General features: G+C 39.8%; 1 protein-coding gene across 1 annotated transcript in view; it reads left to right on the top strand.

Moving 5' to 3' along the window:
- Nucleotides 1–20,687, top strand: part of rapgef3 (Rap guanine nucleotide exchange factor (GEF) 3) — a 33,338-nt gene that overhangs the window by 3,604 nt on the left and 9,047 nt on the right. The window contains exons 2-15 of the mRNA XM_054795116.1: nucleotides 5,672–5,716; nucleotides 10,472–10,578; nucleotides 10,735–10,856; nucleotides 12,481–12,652; nucleotides 14,448–14,532; nucleotides 14,777–14,837; nucleotides 17,693–17,769; nucleotides 18,068–18,214; nucleotides 18,303–18,403; nucleotides 19,210–19,298; nucleotides 19,374–19,452; nucleotides 19,539–19,689; nucleotides 20,202–20,284; nucleotides 20,384–20,414. Of these exons, the coding sequence (XP_054651091.1) occupies nucleotides 5,672–5,716; nucleotides 10,472–10,578; nucleotides 10,735–10,856; nucleotides 12,481–12,652; nucleotides 14,448–14,532; nucleotides 14,777–14,837; nucleotides 17,693–17,769; nucleotides 18,068–18,214; nucleotides 18,303–18,403; nucleotides 19,210–19,298; nucleotides 19,374–19,452; nucleotides 19,539–19,689; nucleotides 20,202–20,284; nucleotides 20,384–20,414 (1,350 nt within the window). The remainder of the gene's footprint in view (nucleotides 1–5,671; nucleotides 5,717–10,471; nucleotides 10,579–10,734; nucleotides 10,857–12,480; nucleotides 12,653–14,447; nucleotides 14,533–14,776; nucleotides 14,838–17,692; nucleotides 17,770–18,067; nucleotides 18,215–18,302; nucleotides 18,404–19,209; nucleotides 19,299–19,373; nucleotides 19,453–19,538; nucleotides 19,690–20,201; nucleotides 20,285–20,383; nucleotides 20,415–20,687) is intronic.

Here is a 20,687-nt window from a genome sequence, read left to right as displayed (position 1 = left end):
CTTAGAAACTAAGTATCTCTCGTTTTACAGTATGTATCTTACAATCACCTAAAGAGCGTCAATCTTCAAGATTCAAGATTCAAGAGAGTTTTATTGTCATGTGCATAGTAAAACAGCAGTTATACCATGCAATGAAAATCTTATTCTGTTCATTCTCCCAAGAAAAGAAGGAAAACACAAGAAAGAATAAGAACATAAGAAACATAACTTGTTCTTAAATTGTATACAATTTTGCGAACCTAAAGAGCACCTGTCTTCTACTCTGTGCAGCTATGACAATGTGTAGAGCAACCTAAAGAGCAAGTATCTCCTATTTAACCCAAGTTGTGACCACTTACAGAGCAAGTAGTTCCTGTCTTATGTAATTTACAATCACCCAAAGAGCTCATGCTTGAATTTGATGGGGTGATAAGAATTTAAATAGCAAGTATCTCCTATTTTATGCAACTACTGTACAATAATGCTTGCATGCACTATTTTGTTCCAATAATTAAACCCAAAATGTGTATTTCTTCCTGTGAAAAATGTAAAAAGCATATCTCCAAATCATTCCAAGTTGTGATAACTCAAAAGGCGAGTATCTCCTGTTTTGTGCAGTACACAATCACTCAAAATGTGATGTAATTATGAGAACTTAAAGAGCAAGTACTCCAAGTTATGCCAACTTGAAAAAACAAGTATGTCCTATTTATCCCAAGCTGTGACAACTTAAAGGGTGAGTATCGCGTGTTTTATGCAATTTATAATCAGTCAAACAACATCAATCTTGAATTTGATGCAATTGTGAGAACTTAAAGAGCAAGTATCTCATATTTTTTCAAGGTTTCAGAGCTTAAATAGCAAGTATCTCATATTTTATGCGACTCTAAGAACCTACAATGCTTGTATCTTCTATTTTATTCCAGTGGTGACAAACCAAAAGGTATATTCCATAAACAGTGATAACCTAAAAAGCATATATTGCCAATTTATGCCAAGTTGTTGTAACTTAAAAAGTATCTCCTATATATTCCAAGTTGTGACAACTTAAAGAGCAAGTATCTCCTGTTTTATGAGGTTTCCAATCACCTAAAGAGCGTCAATCTTGAATTTGACAGTATGAGAACTTACAAAGCAAGTATATCTCCTATTTTATGCAACAAGAATGCTTGTATCTTATGTTTTATTCCAACAAAGACAACCGAAAAAGTGCATTTGCGGATCGGTCATACCCTCAAAAGCACGTATCTCCAATTTTACACAACAACCACAACACAAAAGAGCGTGGATATTCTATTATATGCCATTTTGACAATCGAGGGAGCAAATACATTCTGTTTTGTGTTACAAGAGCCCATAGCTAATTTCTATTGATAATCTGATTTAATGAGAGTTAAGAGGCGTCTAAATGTTTATATGTGAGCTCATAACACAACATATCAATGGATTTACGGGAACGGATTATGGTCTAATACAATAATTTGTGTTACCATGCATGAGGAATTACAAACACAATGTGATGCAGGCTGTAGAAAGCCAACATTTTCCATTTTCTGTGAGGAATTCCTCCAGACTGGAAGCAGTGGGGTGGATACACAGGAAGGGGTTTTAAGCAATTGCTGTTATAAATAGCGTATTGTTTATTGTTCACCTTCGCCGCCACACAAGGAAGATCGTATGAGTTTGCAGGTCACACGAAGACAGCGCGGCCTTCTTGAGACATTGCTCTACCTCTACAGTGTCTACAAGAGTCGCTGACGACTTTTACGTAACGCCATTTGCGCTGAATGCCCGGACGTGGTGTTTATTCACGTCGTCTTACATAATCAATTACACAAGACGCCACAGAGGATGTCCCTCTCGATAAAAAGCGGGGGTGAAAGTCCGGCATCGCGCACTGAAAGCCAAATAAGTGAGACTTTTGAAGGAATAAAAAGCTGTAAAAAAGGGGGGGGTGTTAGGGGTCATAAAACACAGGTTGTAAAAATGTTAAGTGCAGCGATAAAGAGTCTGTAAGTGCTCATGTGGTTTTGTCATTTTAACATCATTAAAACACACAAGCAACAATACAATAAACACACAATGACCCGTTTAACAGCACACACCATCAGCTGATTCTCTCAGACAATTTCACACATGCTGTCTTCCTCTTGAATGCAAGTAGTTCATAGATAGTTGACTGTATTCTACTAATTTGCTGTATTACTAATGCAAACACATGGAGATATGCTAAGAAGTTATTTATACCTCAAGAAAAGACTGCATCCCAGCTTTATATACGGTACAGTACGGTAGCTTAAAAAGCCAATGATTAGTGTGAACGTTCCTTGAGGGTGCATGGGAGTTTGCCCAACCAGTCTACGTGTGTTTTGTGGACTTGGAGAAGGCCCTCAACTGCTTTTCTCCAGGAATTGTAGAGAGTACTCCAGGAATATGGGGTACCGGATGACCTCATTCAGGCCGTTCCTTGTATGACCAGTGTCAGAGTTTGGTTCGCATTGCTGGCAATAAGTCTGACTCATTTCCAGTCAGGGTTGGACTCCGCCAGGGATGCCTTTTGTCACTGATTCTGTTCATTACTTTTATGGGGAGAATTTCTATGCGCAGCCGGGGCGTTGGCGGGTTCCGGTTTGGTGGCTGCAGGATTGGGTGTCTGCTTTTTGCAGATGATGTGGTCCTGCTGGCTTCATCGAGCCGTGACCTTCAACTCTCACTGGATCGGTTCGCAGCTGAGTGTGAAGTGGCCGGGATGAGAATCAGCAAGTCCGAGCCCATGGTTCTCACCCAGAAAAGGGTGGAGTGCCATCTCCGGGACGGGGATGAGATCCTGCCCCAAGTGGAGGAGTTTAAGTACTTTAGGGTCTTGTTTGCGAGTGACGGAAGGATGGAACGCGAGATGGACGGGTGGATTGGTGCGGCATCTGCGGTGATGCCGTCTCTGCATTAGTTCGTTGTGGTGAAGAGGGAGCTGAGTCTAAAGGCAAAGCTGTCAATTTACCTGTCGATCTGTGTTCCTCCCCTCACCTATGGTCATGAGCTTTGGGTTGTGACCGAAAGGACAAGAAATTAGTTTTCTCTGTAGGGTGACTGGGTGACTGACTCCCTTAGAGATAAGGTGAGAATCGCTGTCATCTGGGAGAAACTCAGAGTAGAACCGCTGCTCCTCCACATTGAGAGGAGCCAGATGAGGTGGCTTGGGCATCTGGTCAGGATGCCTGCCGGATGCTTCCTTGAGGAGGTGTTCCGGGCACGTCCGACCGGTCGGAGGCCTCGGTGAAGACCCACATGTTGGAGAGACTATGTCTCTCAATTGGCCTGGGGATGCCTCGGGATCCGTTGGCAGGAACTGGACGAAGTGGCCAGGGAGAGGAAAGTCTGGGCTTCCCTGCTTAGGCTGCTGCCCCCGCAACCTGACCTCGGATAAGCGGTAGAGGATGGATGGATAGTATCAACGACGGGCTCTTTGCTCTTTTTTTCCCATTTTATGCCATTTGGTTTAATTTTACAAATATTCAAACTTTCTCCTTAAATCATTTTTGTACATTTTCTTCTTGTCATATTATGACTTTATTCCCCCAAATGTTTCCAAAAATTGCAAATTAATTATATTGCTTCTAATAATAGTATGATATTTAAAAAAAAAAACCAACATGTTTTCTTTAATATTTCAACTCTGCTACTAAAATTGTGTTATTTTTTCTATTCTATTTTTGTAAAATCGCGACTTTTTTTCTTTTAATATTTTGACTTTATTCTGGTAAAGTTACAGCTCAGTTTTTTTTCCATTTCTGCTGTTGTTGTTTTTTTTACATTTTCCAACTTTTTCAATTTTCTTCTCCTAATTATGACTTTATTACTGTAATCTTTTGACTTTATTCTGGTAAAATTACAGCTGTTTTTTTTCCCAACTATTTCAACATTCTTCCTGTACATTTTCTTCTAATAAATGTATTGTACCTTATTATTATTATATCCTGTATATATTATTGTACTATATTATATTATTCTTTATTACCATAATGTTTTGACTGTATTGTCGGAACATAACTTTAATCGCTACCTAATTTTCCAAAAATTACAACTTATTGATTGTTTTGGTTTCTTCTTAATATTGCGACTTCACAAAATAATATTTCAACTTTATGCCTTTATAGTGACATTATTTTTTGTTTTACGTTATTCTTGACGTTTTCTCATTAATTACAACTTTTTTCGCTGAATATTTTCACATTATTCTTGTAAAATTACTTCTGATTTTTCCTTTTTTGCTGTTATTGTTGTTGTTTTTTTATTTTTCTTGTTGAATTATATTTTTAGAATGTGCCACAGGCCGTACTTTGGACACCCCTGCTCTAAGCTGTCCAGCCTTGTTTAAAAAGTGTTTCTGTCCAAGACTAAATGGACAAAAGTGTTGATGGAGTGTGTCCCAATACTTTTGTCCACAGGTGTCTTCTTTTGTGACCTCACAGAACAACAACAGGACAAAATAGTTGACATTGTCAGGTCTGTCCTGATTGTGACTTTGCGTCCATGGGGGCAAACTGGTTTGTCCACATGTTCCGTCAATGTACATGAAGGTCATGCATCATTTTACTCAGAATACAATGCCTTCTATGTGCTGTACTTGCATGTGGGTTTTTTAGAGCACTACTAAGTTAAAATGGGCTTTATTTGTCTTTTCACCCCCTCTTCATCAGATTTGCAAATTACAAGCTAAGCCATTTCCCAAGTTTGTCAACATGGGGACCATGCATCAGTGTCCTACAGTATATACTGTATGTATATACGCATGTTTTTTTTAATGACGCTGTTAAGTGAAAGTGTGATTTTTCTGGGGTTTCACCACCTCTTTATCAGACTTGCAAGCAACAATAAAGCCATCTCCCAAGTTTCTCCTCATTTTCCGTCAAGGCACATGGGGGCCATGCATCAGTGTCCTATAATGTATATATGCATGGGTTTTTTATGGCGCTTTTAGGTGACCGTGTGCTTTATCCGGCTTTTCACCACCTCCTTGTCGGACTTGCAGCTAATGAGCTAAGCCATTTCCTAAGTGCAAACAATGAGAAGCATTAGCAGGACGTCCATACGGTCATGTGACCTTAACACGCCTGAAAAAGGAAGACAAAACATGCGTGTGTATGTGTGAGGAAAAAAAATAAATTATTTGAACTACTGCAAAATAAAAACCTATTCCTGTTACAGCAGCTAGCTGTGAAAATTAAAGTTGATGGGTTTTTTTCAAATTCAGTGTAATTTTTATTTTGATTTTATTAGAATTTGTGCAAAAGAAAAAATGTTCCTATTAAAATGTATTTGATTTTTAACTTGCATGTTCCAGATATAAAAATCAAAGGAAAGTCAATGTTCAATTTTTTGGGAAATTCAGTGAAATTTTTTATTTTATTTTATTTTAATAGTGCAAAACAAAAACATGTCCTATTGCAGCAGCAAAGTATGAAAACCAAAAAACTTCAATTAAATTTTTATTTTATTTAAAAGTGACAAATAACATGCTCCTCTTAGAGCAGCGAGGTATGAAGATCAAAACAAAATAACATAACATGAGGGCACCATAAACGCATTGTTTAAATGTGTTAAGTGTTTTTTGCCTTGGTGGAGACCAGCATTGTAGCGGCATGTAATGGAAACATGTCATGAGTGACATCTCCGTCTCTCCTTCTCCTCATAGACTCCGCTTCCAGAGGCCCTGAACTCCAAGGACACCATGAAACAGGTTAGTATATCACATCAAGCTCCACTTTGACGCATCGCTTAAAGCTTGTAAGTTGGTGGTTCCGTTGTCGCTCATTTTTGCAGCACTTGCATCCTCTTAAAAGTGCTGAACGTGTGCTTTCCTTGTGTCTTAATATCCTGCGCCGTCAGCCATGCGAGTCTTAAAAAGCACATTCCTAGAGAGGCGGGCAGGCACAAGAAGTCTAAAGGGCACTCGAGTGCTCACGGCTAATTGACCTCCACCCCCCACGCCCTTTATACTAACTTTTAATTTTAGCAGTGGTTGACTTCTTTTAACACTTGTAAGACCGTTACTTAAAACATTAGCTGGATTGTGTTCATCGTCAGAGCATCAGCTGAGGTCATGGTCCAGTCACACGGTCTATGTTGATGAAACGACTTGATGGTGTTACATATCGTTGATTGACACAAACTGTCCAAGTTATGCAATCGACACACAAAAGATGATTTGCGGCTTCCTTCCACTACGCACAGCACGAGGCTATGCACTACATTACACAACACACTGCATGATAACTATCACACAGGCTTGAAAGCATTTCATAGTTGTCTTGCAATTGTCTTCACCGCCGTGCTAGCTTATCGCCTCCATACATTCTGTCACGTTGACTCGAGTCTTACTATGGTCAGGTGGAATGACTCAGCCCACCGTGTCAACGCCGTTTGATCTGACGGCGCCTTTGAAGGTGGCTTTATGTGTGCCACCTGCGTTAAGATGTCTGCATACAGCAATGACACACTTCTGTTGTCGGGATTCCTTTAAATTGATACCTCTTTAGGGCCAACAACAGCCAAAGAAAAAGCAAAGCAAACATGCAGAGTTAATCACACATTGAAATCATCAAAGGTGGTTTAAACTACGATTACTACTACTAACAGTAGTAAACATGTAAACAAATGCATGAAAATGACATCACATTTATCCATTTTCAATTGAAAAAGGTCCTTCGTTTTTTTCACTCAGGGAGAACCTGTTATGTCTCCAAAACAAGGAGAACCTGCTGTGTCCACCACATGGGGAACTCGCTATGTGTCCAAAACATGGGGAACCGCTGCATGTTTTCATGCAATTCATTTAAAATCCAAATACACTAGGTCCCCAACTTACGAACACAATTGGTTCCAGACGACCGTTCGCAAGTCGATTGGCTCTTAAGTCGGAGAAAAAGGTAATATTTCCAATGATATAGGTACTACATGTACGTGTATACATATACAGTATATGTATATGTATGTAAATATGAGTTTGGATGCAGTAGTAATATTAAACCAGGATAATTAATGAAAAAAACAATAATAAAAGTGATATAATAATACGCAATGATAAATGTTATTTACCTTTGAAGAGGAGTGGTCGAGCATTCGGTTGGTGGTGGAGGAGGAGTAGTTATTGAAAAAAAGGACAAATGGTCGTCGTGGTTAGACTCTTCTAAAAGAGGTAGTGTTCTGTGGGTGGTGTAGAATTAAGCAGGCCTATTAACTCTTCATAAACTTTAATCACACGCTCTGTCCGGGTTGTATCATACAACTCTTAGCCCTCCTCTCTCCTCTTCCTCGTCTTTCACGCCTGTTGGTCCCATTAGCAGTGTCACATTGCCCTCTACAGGTCAAGCATGTAGCAGTATAAATACTGATTGAGCGACTACAAAGCAAAATGAAATAAAATAATGACCAGTCGGCTTGTGTTCGTATCCGCGAATGTTCGCAAGTCGGATGTTCGTAAGTTGGGGACCTAGTGTACTGACTCAAAGAGGTATATTTCCTCGTCTGTCCAAATATGGGCACCTTCAAATGTAGCGTTAGCAATTCTGTGAGCAACTTCTTGCACTTTTTGGTATTGCTCTTGAATAATCTGGGTATGTTATTCGGTGGTTGCTTTACAAATTTGTTTTACTGTATATATTTATTTATTTCGACTAAGGTGTTTTTAAAGTCAATGCATTTTCTCTAGTGTCACGTAATGAGTGAGGTTAGAAGTTACTCTTAGTACTGTGGGAAAGGTGTTTGCTGCCGTCATGATTCAGTGTGTGACTACCAGCCCGCTTCCAGACGTAAAATATGACTTGAGATAATGTTTTTCTTATGCCGTTTTTAGGTAATGGAAAGTTTGCGTCCACTTTGACAAAAATAAATACATTTTGGTGCCTGAGAATGTCCCAGCGGGGGTCAGAAGGAGAAAGCGGGCCCCTGGGAAACACTGTGATGGACGGTGTATTGTGACATCATCGTTGCAGTCGCCTCAGGGTGCATTTATTTGGGGGACGGCAGGTCTGGGAACAGCCTTGTTGAAGTGCGTCCATTATACGAGGTGTAATTACACGTGGTGTTTGGATGGAACACACGTTCATCACATCAAAGCAAAGGCTACATGTTGTTTTTTACAGCCAAGGTTTTTTTACCCGGACTGGAGCCTCCTCTGTCTCCACCGTCACAATAATGCTCGTCATTTCTAACTAAAAACAGATTTGAAAAAAATATGTCATTCTGGACGCTCTTGTGTTGTGAACTTAACGTTTCATGATTAAGACAACGGGCGCATGGTGTGTGAGTGGTTAGCATTTTGGGCTTAAAATCAGGAGATCAAGGGTTCAAATCTCAGTTTGGGCACATCTCTGTGGAGTTTGCATTTGAGGGTTTCCTCTGGGTACTTTGGCACATTCAAAAAACATGCAAGGTAGGTTAATTGGAGACATTACAAAAACGCATGGCTCAAAGACCATCACTTATTTTCTGCGTTTTACTAAAACATGGAAGTCAGGTTTATCCAAGGCTTAAATTGTCTGCAGTCTTTACAAAAACACGTACGTCAGGTTGGTGAAACACCCGAACATAATTTTCAATGTTCCCTCAAACATGGAAGTCAGGTTAATCAAAGACTAAATTGTCTGAAGTCGGTACGGAAACATGTAGGTCAAGGTGATCAAACACCCTAACGTGTTTTTTTATGTTTACTAAATCACGTATGTCAGGTTCATGGAATACTAAATTGTCTGCAGTCTTTTCGAAAACATGTGCGTCAGGGTGCTCAAAGACCCTAACTTATTTTTCGACGTTTAGTCAAACACGTACGTGAGGTTCATTGAATAAATTTTCCGCAGTCTTTATGAAAACATCAGCTTGATCAAACACTCTAACTTATTTTCTGTGTTTTACTAAAACATGCAAGTCGGGTTAATGAAAGACTTCAATTGTCCTGCAGTATTTACAAAAACACATTTGTCAGGTTGCTCAAACGTATTCAATGTTTACTCAAACACATATGTCAGGTTCATCTAAGACTAAATTGTCTGCAGTCTTTATGGAAACGCGTACGCACATCAGGTTGATCAAACACCCTAACTTGTTTGTATAACTTGTGTACTAAAATACGTATGCTACGTTCATTGAATACTAAATTGTCTGCAGCCTTTTTGGAAACATACGTACGTCAGGGTGCTCAAAGACCCTAACTTTTTTTTCGACGTTTACTCAAACACGTACATCAAGTTCATCAAAGACTAAATTGTCTGAAGTCTTTACAGAAACACGTATGCCAGGTTGATCAAACACCCTAACTTATTTTTCAACGTTTACTCAAACACGTATGTCAAGTTTATCAAAGACTAAATTGTCTGAAGTCTTTACAGAAACACGTACGTCAGGTTGATCAAGCACAGAAACCTGTTTTTGATGTTTACTAAATCACATATGCCAGGTTCATCGAAGACTAAATTGTCTGATTTTCCACGTTTGGTCAAACACAAACACATGTTGAGATTCTACATCTTCCACAGTCTTTACGAAAACACGTACGTCAGGTTGATCAAAGACCTTATTAAAGAACTTATTTTCAATGTTTGCTAAAACACGCACATCAAGTTCATCATAAACTAAATTGTCTGCAGTTGTTACGGAAACACGTACGTCAGTTTGAATACAGACCCTAACTATTTTAAATGTTAATGTAAAACACGTACGTTTACAGAAATATGTCCATGTCCATTGGGTCCATCCAACATTTTCTGTAAATTCTTTGGTATTTACAAAAATAAACGCAAGTGCCTGCCCTTTTCCAAACAGTTTCTGTCATCTTTTTTCCTCATTGATTTTCCCAACAAACTCGTTGAGAAAGTGATTCATGTGAGCCAGGTCCGTGGACTTCCAATCATTTTGACTTTATGCTTCGCACAAGGATTTCCTGACTGCAACTCAAGACCAGCACCTTGGGCGAACCCCAGTGCCTTATGGGGGAAATCCACAGCACAAACAGGACAACATCTGAATCACACGTGGAATCACAAGACCCAGTGCAGTGGGGGCGCCTAAATGAGCGTTACACTTTAGTTGGTAAAGCGTAAAACGGGCCAACATGGTCTTGTTGTTACATAAGACTTGTTTCTGCATCGGTGGCTAACAGGTTTTCACCCATCCGAAGCCTTTTTCAGGCCTTGGACCTGCTCGGGTTGCGTGCATGCGAGGGGGAGTGAGGAGGAAGTAAGTGGCGAGTGAATGGGAGCTGATCGAGGGTGGTCCAGAGGCCTCTACGTGTTAGACAAAGGTTGTGAGGAGGTCAGCCATTTTTTTACCTTAGAGATGCTCTGTTCACACAAGAGGTCTCACTCCCTCACAAGCTCACTGTCAGCCTACATCTCCTCCTTGTACAACACTACCAAATGTCATGTTTACGCTTATACCATTATACATTTTTAAAGATACCGCAGTGGTAAATGTTCCTCTTTTTGCTGTTTGTGTCAAGTTCCTCTCAGATCGCGTGGTGAAGGCGGCGAGGTCGGTGTACAGCGTTATGGTGGACAGGAACCCCGGACTGATCCGAGATAGGAAGCATCACCTTAAGACACACAGGTGACGTGAAGGTTTCTTCCATGTTTAAATGTCTGACAACGTGGGATGGGTACCAAATGTAAACAGTCTGTTCATTCACATATACGCATAATGTAAAAATGGGTACATGGATCTACGAAGGCTGTGCTAATAGAAGTGTGTATTTGCTCTCTGCAGACAATGTTGCTCCGGTAAGGAACTGGTGGACTGGCTGATGAGACAAAACGATGGCCTGCAGTCCAGAAGCCAGGCGGTGGGAATGTGGCAGGTCCTGGTGGATGAAGGCATCCTGGTTCACGGTAGGACACCAAGACCTGCATCATCACAGGCTTCTTGTTTAAACTTGAATTCTTGTTTACATTTTGAAGTAGATCAATCAAATGCAGTGTCTGGCATTTTTCTTGGTATTTATTTGAATATATGCAGCTATTGATGTGTCAGACAGCACTCAGACATGCTTAAGATGTGCTGATGACTGAGTGGGCAAGCTGCAACAAAAAAATCATCCAGTCAAGTGTTAACTAAACATCGTAAAAAGCACATTGTCTCCCTGCAACACGAGAGTCCAATCAGGCTCACTCATCGAGTAAAGGAGCCTCTTGGAATAGATTTGCACGTATTTACATTCATTCCAGACATTCTACAAGAGTTTAAAGGCACTTTATTCAAAAGGTTTTTTAAAGCAGACATAAGGAACAATAGTACCCAACATTAGTCTATAGTGCTTTTTTAGAAATACTCTCGAATGCAACATTACACGTGACTTGGATGGTCCACGAATTTTACAGTAGACAATTTTGGGCAAAAATATCTTTATTATCAGTAATCAAGATGATGCACAGCATACAACTCTGAACAGTGACATTAGCTTAGATGCAAAAAAAACATGCAAAAAAAACACTATTACAGAAGGCTAAATTAGGTTTTGGATGGTTGCCATGGCAATAACAATTGCACTATTCTTCTTATTACAAATTAGATCATCATTCGTGTGACTTTGATGTGTTTACTATGAGGTCAACTATTCCGTAACTCTTCTTTAAAACCTGCCAAATGACGTGTCGAATAAGTACTGACAAACAAAATGTCATTGAATTATCAATGATGTTATTCAACAACTTTCTGAAGTCGTTCCGTTTTTAGTTCTCACACTTAAAAGTTCATGTAAAGTAGTTGTCAGGAATGTGTGTTATGACATTCTTTTTCAAAAATGGTTTGCACAGACACAGTACACAACTCTGAGCAGTAACATTGGCTAGACGGATGCTTTACCAGAACCAGAAGTTGCAAAATGTCGACCTGGCTGGTCCACTACTTTTATACGAAGATGGCTAAATTAGGTTTTTTTGGCTCGCCAGGGCAACAACTAAGGGTCCTTATTACAAACTATAGAAAAATAAGTAACAGTTTGAGGCTTTTGTTATGAAGTCAAGCATTACATATGGCTTCTTTAAAAATGAACAATTTGTCACGCAAGTATTAGAATGTGATATGAGTTCGGGTTGTGCTCTGGAATGCGGAGACAGGGGCCAGCATGTGCAAAAACAAGGTATGTTGTTTATTTGCTCAGAGAAGCACAGCACAAACAGGAAATGCACGCGGAGACAGTTAATTACAACAATAACACACAACTGTCATGCGGAACGTGACATGTTGTCACTGGTGTTATTATACGGTGTTTTAAAGTCACCATCTATTCAGTTCTCTCACTCAAATGTTCATTTAAAGCACACTGTTATGCACAATGCATCTGCGTTGCTAACATAACTGAAAGGGACAAAAAAATTGTCCTGGCTGGTCCACGTTTATTTCATATCTAAATGCATTAAATTATTCCATACAGTGTCTTTAAAATTTCCCAGGTTGTCTTTTCCCCCATACAGGTATTTGAACACGATATCATTTCTGTTTGTTTGTCCCAAGTGAAACACGAGTTGAACTTCCAAGACAAGGACACGCAGTTCTACCGCTTCCTGGACTCAGAGTTTGGACTGAACCACCTGGCCAAGGACTCTGAGGACGAGCTGCAGGAAAGCCTGTCTCTGCTGTCTCAGCTGGGCCCTGACGCCCTCCTCACCATGATCCTCCGCAAATGGTCAGTGCCGACCACAAACCGCCACATTCCAACACATGCCAGTGTCGATGGCGACACGTGTCAGAGCTCGCGGCACACGGGACCTCTGAAGGAGGTGTTGGGTTTTAAGTCCGCTTCCCAGGGAGGTCGGGTCCGTGTTTGTTTTTCCTCTAAAGCCACAGAGGCTCGCTCACATTATTGTGATTTTGGGGAATTTGCAGACTGAGCCAAAGTCTTTATCGTGTTCCTCATTGTGGAACTGAACAGTTTCACCGTGGCAGGAAGTGCAACATAAATATTATTCACCGCCAGTCATGCCATTGGCTCCTTTCTCTCATGATTATTGCATGTAAATACAGCACATAAATATATAATGCATGCAGGGAAACATTTACAGTTCCAAAGAGTTCCAAAGAGGGTTTTAATGTTTGTTTTTTTCTCTTGAGACTTTTAAGACATACATTTTATTGCATTCTGTTGGTTTTTTAAAAACCTTTTAAGTTGCTTTTAGCAAAGAATAAAAAAATAATGTATCCATATACAGTACATAGACATTTACAGTATGTAAATACACACAATGTAAATACCTGTCTGGACATTCAATTTAAGCATCTGTAAGTCCATTCACATACACACAATGTAAGCCTTTGTAAGTCCACTCACATACACACAATTTAAGCATCTTTAAGTCCATTCACGTACACATTATGTAAATCCATTTACATACACATAATACAAGCCTCTGTAGGTTCATTGACATACACACAATTTAAATCCATTCACATACACATACTGTAATTTAAGCCTCTGTAAGCCCAATCACATGCACACAGTGTAAGCATCTGTAAGTCCATTCACATACATACAATGTAAGCCGATGGAAGTCCATTCACATACATACAATGTAAGCCGATGTAAGTCCATTCACATACATACAATTTAAGCATCTTTAAGTCCATTCACATACACATACTGTAAGTCCATTCACATACACACAATGTAAGCATCTGTAAAGTCATTCACATCTGTACAATGTAAGCCTCTGTAAGTCCATTCACATACATATATGTAAGCTTCTGTAAGTCCATTTGCATACACATAATGTAAGCCTCCATAAGTCAATTCGCATACGTACAATATAAGCCTCTGTAAACGCATTCACACACATACAGTGGAAGCCTTTGTACGTCTATTCACAAACACACCATGTTAGCCTCTGTAAGTCCATTTACATAAACACAATGTAAGCCTTTGTACATCCACACAGTGTAAACCTCTGTACATCCATTCACATACACATAAGACTGTGTAAATCCATTCACATGCACAATGTAAACCACTGTAAGTCCATTCATATATACATACCTCTGTAAGTCCATTCACATACACATATAGAGCAGTCTTATTCACACAGCGTAAGCCTTTGTGAGCCCATTTGCATACACTCCTCATGTGCACATGTGACATAAACATCCATCCGTGTCCCTCAGTTACGACCATTCTTATGCAAACATCTGTCTGTCTATTCACACACATACATCATTGAAAATCTGTTTGTCCATTCATATGCACGTATTGTAAATCACTGATGTATGCATTCACACACCCACATAATGTTTACATGTCTTGCCTTTTTTTACAAACCCATAATCAAATGTCCATATTTGTCCATTTACGTACCATGCAGACATAATGTAAGCATCTATTTGTACATTCACATCCTCCCATGATATCAAACTATGTTTGTCCATTCACATAGAGTACACAATGTCAGTGGGCGTCAATGACGTGTGTACTACGACTATGTTGTGTTTAGTCCCAGTCAGAGGAGTGCAGAGGACCTGGAGGTCATCTACGAGGAACTCCTCCACGTCAAGGCCGCCGCTCATCTCTCCACTTCGGTCAGTCACTGTTCACCTCTGACCCCAATAATTCTCTTATCTGATATTCCAAAGAAGCAGAGATGTAGTACTGATATACTTTAAACACAACAACTACTTGTTCTGGTACTTCTTATAAAAAGATCATTCAGCCATTTTTGGACCGGTCATGTTGATGTTTGGATGTTGCTGGGAAGTAAACCCACATTCATGTTGGTTGCCTTGGAGATCTTAATGCACTTTTCTTGTTCCGCTGTGCCTGCAGGTGCGAAAGGAGCTGGCTGCCGTGCTGCTGTTTGAATCACATGCTAAGGCCGGAACCGTCTGTAAGCACACAACGCCACATACTTCTAAAACTCGCTAACTGCCTTTTCATAAAGCGTGCATACAATCAAGGACATTACGGACCTTTCATGTCTCACTGATTCAGAACTCAACCTTAGCCTCAAGGCACCTTGGGGTTCCGACGTGTGCCCTCTTCTTAATATAGCGTCACTTTTAAGGCTAATTGTATGGAACTTGGCCTGGATTATTAATTGTAACGACCCATGATCCCTTCTATTGCAAATAGAATAGGATCTTTTTGCATGTATGCCTACACGCTTACCCTTGGGACCAATTTGGTCAAATTGCCTTAAGGCTATAATAACCTCATCCTGAATATTCCACTATGGAACACATTTTTGGATGTTTTTCTAAAAAGGTTTTGTCTATTTTAACCCAGAAAGATTTGTTAAATAATAAAATATATACATGTGGTAGGTAGGTCTGCAGTTGATCAAACTTGGTGTGGTGAAAGTGGATTAAAAAAAATACAGCATTTCATCATTTTTAAAGGTAATTCAATGAAGCTTGTATAGAATAGGATATTTGCATATATGCCTACTGTACACTCCTTGCACTCAGGACCAATTTAGTCACATTGCCTTAAGCCAAAATAGCCTCATCACAAATATTCCACTTTGCAACACTTTTGTGTTTTTCTAAAAAAAAAAAAAAAAAAAAAAAAAGCAGATACGGCATAACAAAAATATTTTTTAAAAATTAAAAAACAAAAAAATAAAAATAAAAAAATCAATGTTTTGATCTGAAATGAAAAGGATTTGGCACGGTGAACATGCAAACAAATGTTATGTCAGTTTTAAGGCTAATTGTATGCAACTTGGCCAGGATGTGTTTTTACTATTATTATTATTATTATTTTATCGTCATTTCTGGACTATTGAGCGCTCCTTCATGTAAGCTGCACCCCTTAAATTTAAATACTAAAAAGATTTGTACATATACAGGCCACACTGATCTATAAGCTGCAGGTGTTTAGTACACATAAAGATGTTGCACAGAAAGATTTTTTAAACTTCAAATAAAATGAATGCTTTCTTTCCAAACAGTGACGAACAGTGTGTGTGGTAACGCGAATGGTGAAACAATAGCATACCAGAAGTCATTCGTTACTGTCCTTGTCCTCCTCCTGGGAACTAAACCCACTAAAGTCGTCCTCTTCTGTGTTACACAGAACACAATTCCCTCACCACACACCCCGCCCATAGACACATCAGCCCCCGAGCCCATGCTGTCCTCCCCAGCATGCAGCAGTCTAGCCCCCTGAAACCCGCTGGTGACAGTGGACTTCCCCACACCGCCAAGATCCACCGGCAGACCCGAGCAAAGGCCGCTAGATCGATCGCCTTTAACTTGAAGGCCGCGGCACATGCACCTCTCCACGCATTCTCCATGATCAGTAGTGATATGCGGATCGATAATGAAATATGTAAGGCTCTGATAGCAAATCTTTAGGCTCTAAAATCGGTTCTCAAATCAAAATATTGATACTTTGATACTTCAGTCATTTGAAGTAATGCATATCATTAACAGGAACACGCTGGAATGTAAATTGTTGAGCCTTTCTCCAAATGTTAAGCAGTTGTTTAAAATAAATGAATGAATTACTCTGATTACTTATTTTTAATTTTATGAGCTATGCTATGATTTGAAATAGACATTTTTTTTATTATCCAACAAGTTAGGTGTATTTGTAAAAAGTGTCAGTATTTGATGGGTATCGCTGATACCTGCCTGAATTTTACTCAGTATCGAGTCAGAAAAGAAATCATTTGTGTCGCACATCACTACTGATGAGGGCACACGCGGTAAGCGCAAAATGACTGCGCCGAACCACACAAGATGTCATGAGATCAGAATGCGACCACAAATTAGCCGCATCAGCGTATAAGACGCAGGGTTCAAAGCGTGACAAAAAGTAGCATCTTATACACCGGAAAGTATGGAAATTTCATGGTCCTCTCGATTGCAAGGTCTTATGAATTTGCGTACATTCCCTACAAGTCCTTACCCTCGAGTCAATTTGGTCACATTGCCTCAAGCTTGTAAAAACCTCATCACATCTCATTCTGCTCTGCAAGAAATTTCGGGAAAATAATGCATATTTTGTGTTTCTCCCTTTGGAAAAACTAGCGATTATTATGACTAAATAGGCATAAAAACATAAAAATAAAAAAATATCTACCGTATTTTCCAGACCCTATGTCATTCTGTAGTGTAAATCGCAGCAGCCAAAAATGCTCAATGAAGAAAAAAAACATGTATAAGTCGCACTGGACTATAAGTTGCATTTTGGGGGGCGTCTGTTACTGTAACGTGAATAGCTGGTATGTTAATGTAACATATGAACAGTTGTTCAGATAACCATAGCCTAAACAACATAGCATAACTACTTTACTTGCAGCTTGTAATCTGCAGATTATGATTTTCTTTTTGGGGGCATTTGTGTTCCGTCTTTCCCAGCTGTCTTTATAAGTTGATGTTTACATTGTACATTTTCAGTGGTACAGGAGTGATAGGAGTGGCAGATACTGGCACGCAAGCCTAGAGCGCCCTCTTGCGGCTGTTAGTGTGGAAAAACAACATATATACTGTAAGTCACTCTGGAGTATAAGTCACAGGAGCAGCCAAACCATGAAAAAAAGTGTGACTTACAGTCCAGAAAATACGGTATATGGTTAGGTCTGAGACTGAAAAGATTTGATGTGTTGAAAGTGGAAAATAAAATGTTCATGTTACATTTTTAATGCACTTATAGGAGAAGGACCATCAATATAAGAATGTCGTGTGTATAATTCCCATCAGGGTTGTGTTTATTTTTGGTTTTTTTGCCCTCCAGTGTTCAGTCAGGGGGATAAAGGCACTTCCTGGTACATCATCTGGAAAGGCTCCGTCAATGTGATCACCCATGGGAAGGTAAGTCCAGCGATGACCTCGTTCCTATAGAACTATAACTATAGAAATAAATTGGACGATCTGGCTTTTAAAAGATTACCTGCTTCCTTCTCATGTGCCTTACCCTTATGTCGCAGTGCTAGCGGGCAGCATTAGCTGTTTAAAAATGACTTCAAACCCAGTTATTGTTGACTTAGCGAATTGTACTGACGTTTGTAGCGCGTTTTAATTGGCTATCCTCTTCAACAAGACAATTGAGTGGACCAGGACAAATTGTGTCTACTAGCTAGCTAGAATTATGTGAGGTGTGCACCTGCAGGGTCTGGTGACCACGCTACACGAAGGCGAGGATTTTGGGCAACTGGCCTTGCTGAATGACGCCCCGCGCGCCGCCACCATCATCCTGCGGGAAGACCACTGTCACTTCCTGCGCGTGGACAAACACGACTTCGTACGCATTCTCAAGGTCAGCCTGACAACACACACGCGTGCGCCACCGCCGTCTTTTTTTATGCACAAATGGAAGTCCCTCCCTTTTATTTGTTGCACTTTAGGACGTGGAGGCTAACACCGTGCGGCTGGAGGAGCACGGCAAAACAGTGCTGGTGCTGGAAAAACGTGCCGACTCAGCCGAGCAGGGAGGAGCGGGAAACAAGTGAGGACACTTTTTGTGAATATGTTGTGAATATACTGCACTTCTAGTTCACCTTTTATAATATTTGTTCAAATTAATTTATTAATATCCAGTGATCATTGTTGAGCAAAAAGACATAATGATTTATTTTTGGGGAGAAAAAAAACTTTAAAAATGTCAATGAATTGTACAATATGTACATGTGTGTGTTTATATGTAATATTTTACACAGTTTGTCTGATGGCGTGGTCATGAACATACTGTATATATAACCCTTTCACAAAATCTTTTTCAAGTAAATTAAAAATATATTAGTCATAAAAAATAATAGTAATTGTTTTATTTATATGATTTTTGTATTAAATACATTTTAATCCCCAATGGGAAATTAAGTTAAATAATGTAAAATATATATATTGTTTATTTTTTATTAATGATGAATTAATTAAATTAACAATTATGACATATTATGTACATAATACAAAATATTCCTCTAAAATAAGAATGTATTAATTCATCCATATGTATACATACATACACACTTATATGGATTTATATATTCAGAATATTTGATAAATACATACACATAATAAATATATTAGAGGAATATTTTATATTATTTTATATTATATTACCTGTGTTATTATTTTTATTTTAATGTATATACAGAATATACAATTATTATTATATATTACTATTATTATTGTGTGTATAATTTATTTTAATTAGTGTTACTGTTCTGTATACTGTATATATATCATGACATATTGTTTCTTATGGAAATAGTAATAATGAATGAGCGTAACACAGTACGGTGCTTTGTGCAGGTACACGGTGATGTCAGGAACGCCAGAGAAGATCCTGGAGCACCTTCTGGAAACGGTCAAGTTAGACTCCAGCGGCAACGACGCAGTAGGTGAGAGCTTTTTCTGGTGTTTTTCCTCTTCTGGTGACATTGTTGGACATCTGCGCGTGTTTTCTGTGCCACCAGATTCGTGTGTGAGCGACTTCCTGCTCACCCACAAAGTCTTCATGCCCTCCAGTCAGCTGTGCCCGGCGCTGCAGCAGCAATATCCTTCCAAAGCAATGTGGTTCTGGTAGGAAGGAAGTAGGTCACGGCACTAGACTCTTCATTATCGCTTAACCAGCCGTGCACCTACCACGCCGAGCTCTCTGAGGGCTCCGAGCAGGAGAAGGCCGCCTACGTCCTCAACGCCAAGCAGAAGGTTGTGAAGCTGGTCGGCCAGTGGGTGGCGCTCTACGGCCTCCTCCTGAGAGAAGACGTCATAGCTTCAGCCTTCCTGGAGGTGAGGAAGCGGAGATATCAGTGGAGGACATCTTTTCTTCTTCACGTTTGTCTTTTTAGCCGCTCTGCAAACGACCAATCAGCTCCCTCGTTGGGTGGGTCAGGGTGAGGGTGAGGGTCAGGGTCACCGTATGTTTCAATGAGTCAAACATAAGTCTTGTCTGTCCTGTGTGAGCGAAATATATCATATTTTATTGTTGCTATCGTTGGATTTAAGACCTAACCCTAACCCGCACCTTCTATTGAACAAGCACATAATGATTAGGAGTGCATGAGAAAGCACAAAGGAAAACGTAGCTGTCTTTGACCAACATGAGTATCGTGGGCGGGTGCTGACCACTCTTCACACTTCACATGCAGCTTCTGCCATCTTGTGGAGCTCATATGTAGAAAATACATCAGGATAGAACATGGATGGATGGACACCAGGATGTTGCCTACAGCCGCAGATGCTTATAACGATGTTTTGTGAATTGAATAGACTCCTGAATTGGAGCTTTTCCAATATTTCAGAAGCTGAAGAAAGACGTGGCAGATCATTTGCGACTGTGCAGCGTCCTGAAAGAACAAATCAGGGACAGAAGAAGAACCAGAGGGTGAGAAGATTCTTTTACCTTTCAGTTCATCAAACAATGTGAACAATCACTACAACTTGACTAGTTTAGCACTTTCACTTTCACTTTCACTTTCACCAGGATGGACAATGGATACCACTCACTCAACAGGGTAAATACATCCTTCCTTCCTTCCTTCCTTCCTTCCTTACTTCCATCCACCCATCCCTCCTTGCTGCCTTTCTTCCCTTTTTCTTTTTTCATCCATCCTTCCTTCCTACTATTCATCCCTGCTTCCTTTCCTCCTTCATTTCATCCTTCATCCATCCTTCCTTTCTTGCTTTGACTCATCCACACATCCAACCTTCCTTCCTTCCTACAATCCATCCTTCCATGCATCCCTCTGTCCTTCCTGTCTTCCATCCTTCCTTGCTCCCTTCTTTCC

This window comes from Dunckerocampus dactyliophorus, chromosome 1, assembly GCF_027744805.1.
Source record: "Dunckerocampus dactyliophorus isolate RoL2022-P2 chromosome 1, RoL_Ddac_1.1, whole genome shotgun sequence".
Lineage (NCBI taxonomy): Eukaryota > Metazoa > Chordata > Actinopteri > Syngnathiformes > Syngnathidae > Dunckerocampus > Dunckerocampus dactyliophorus.
This window is presented reverse-complemented; position numbering and strand designations above follow the sequence as displayed.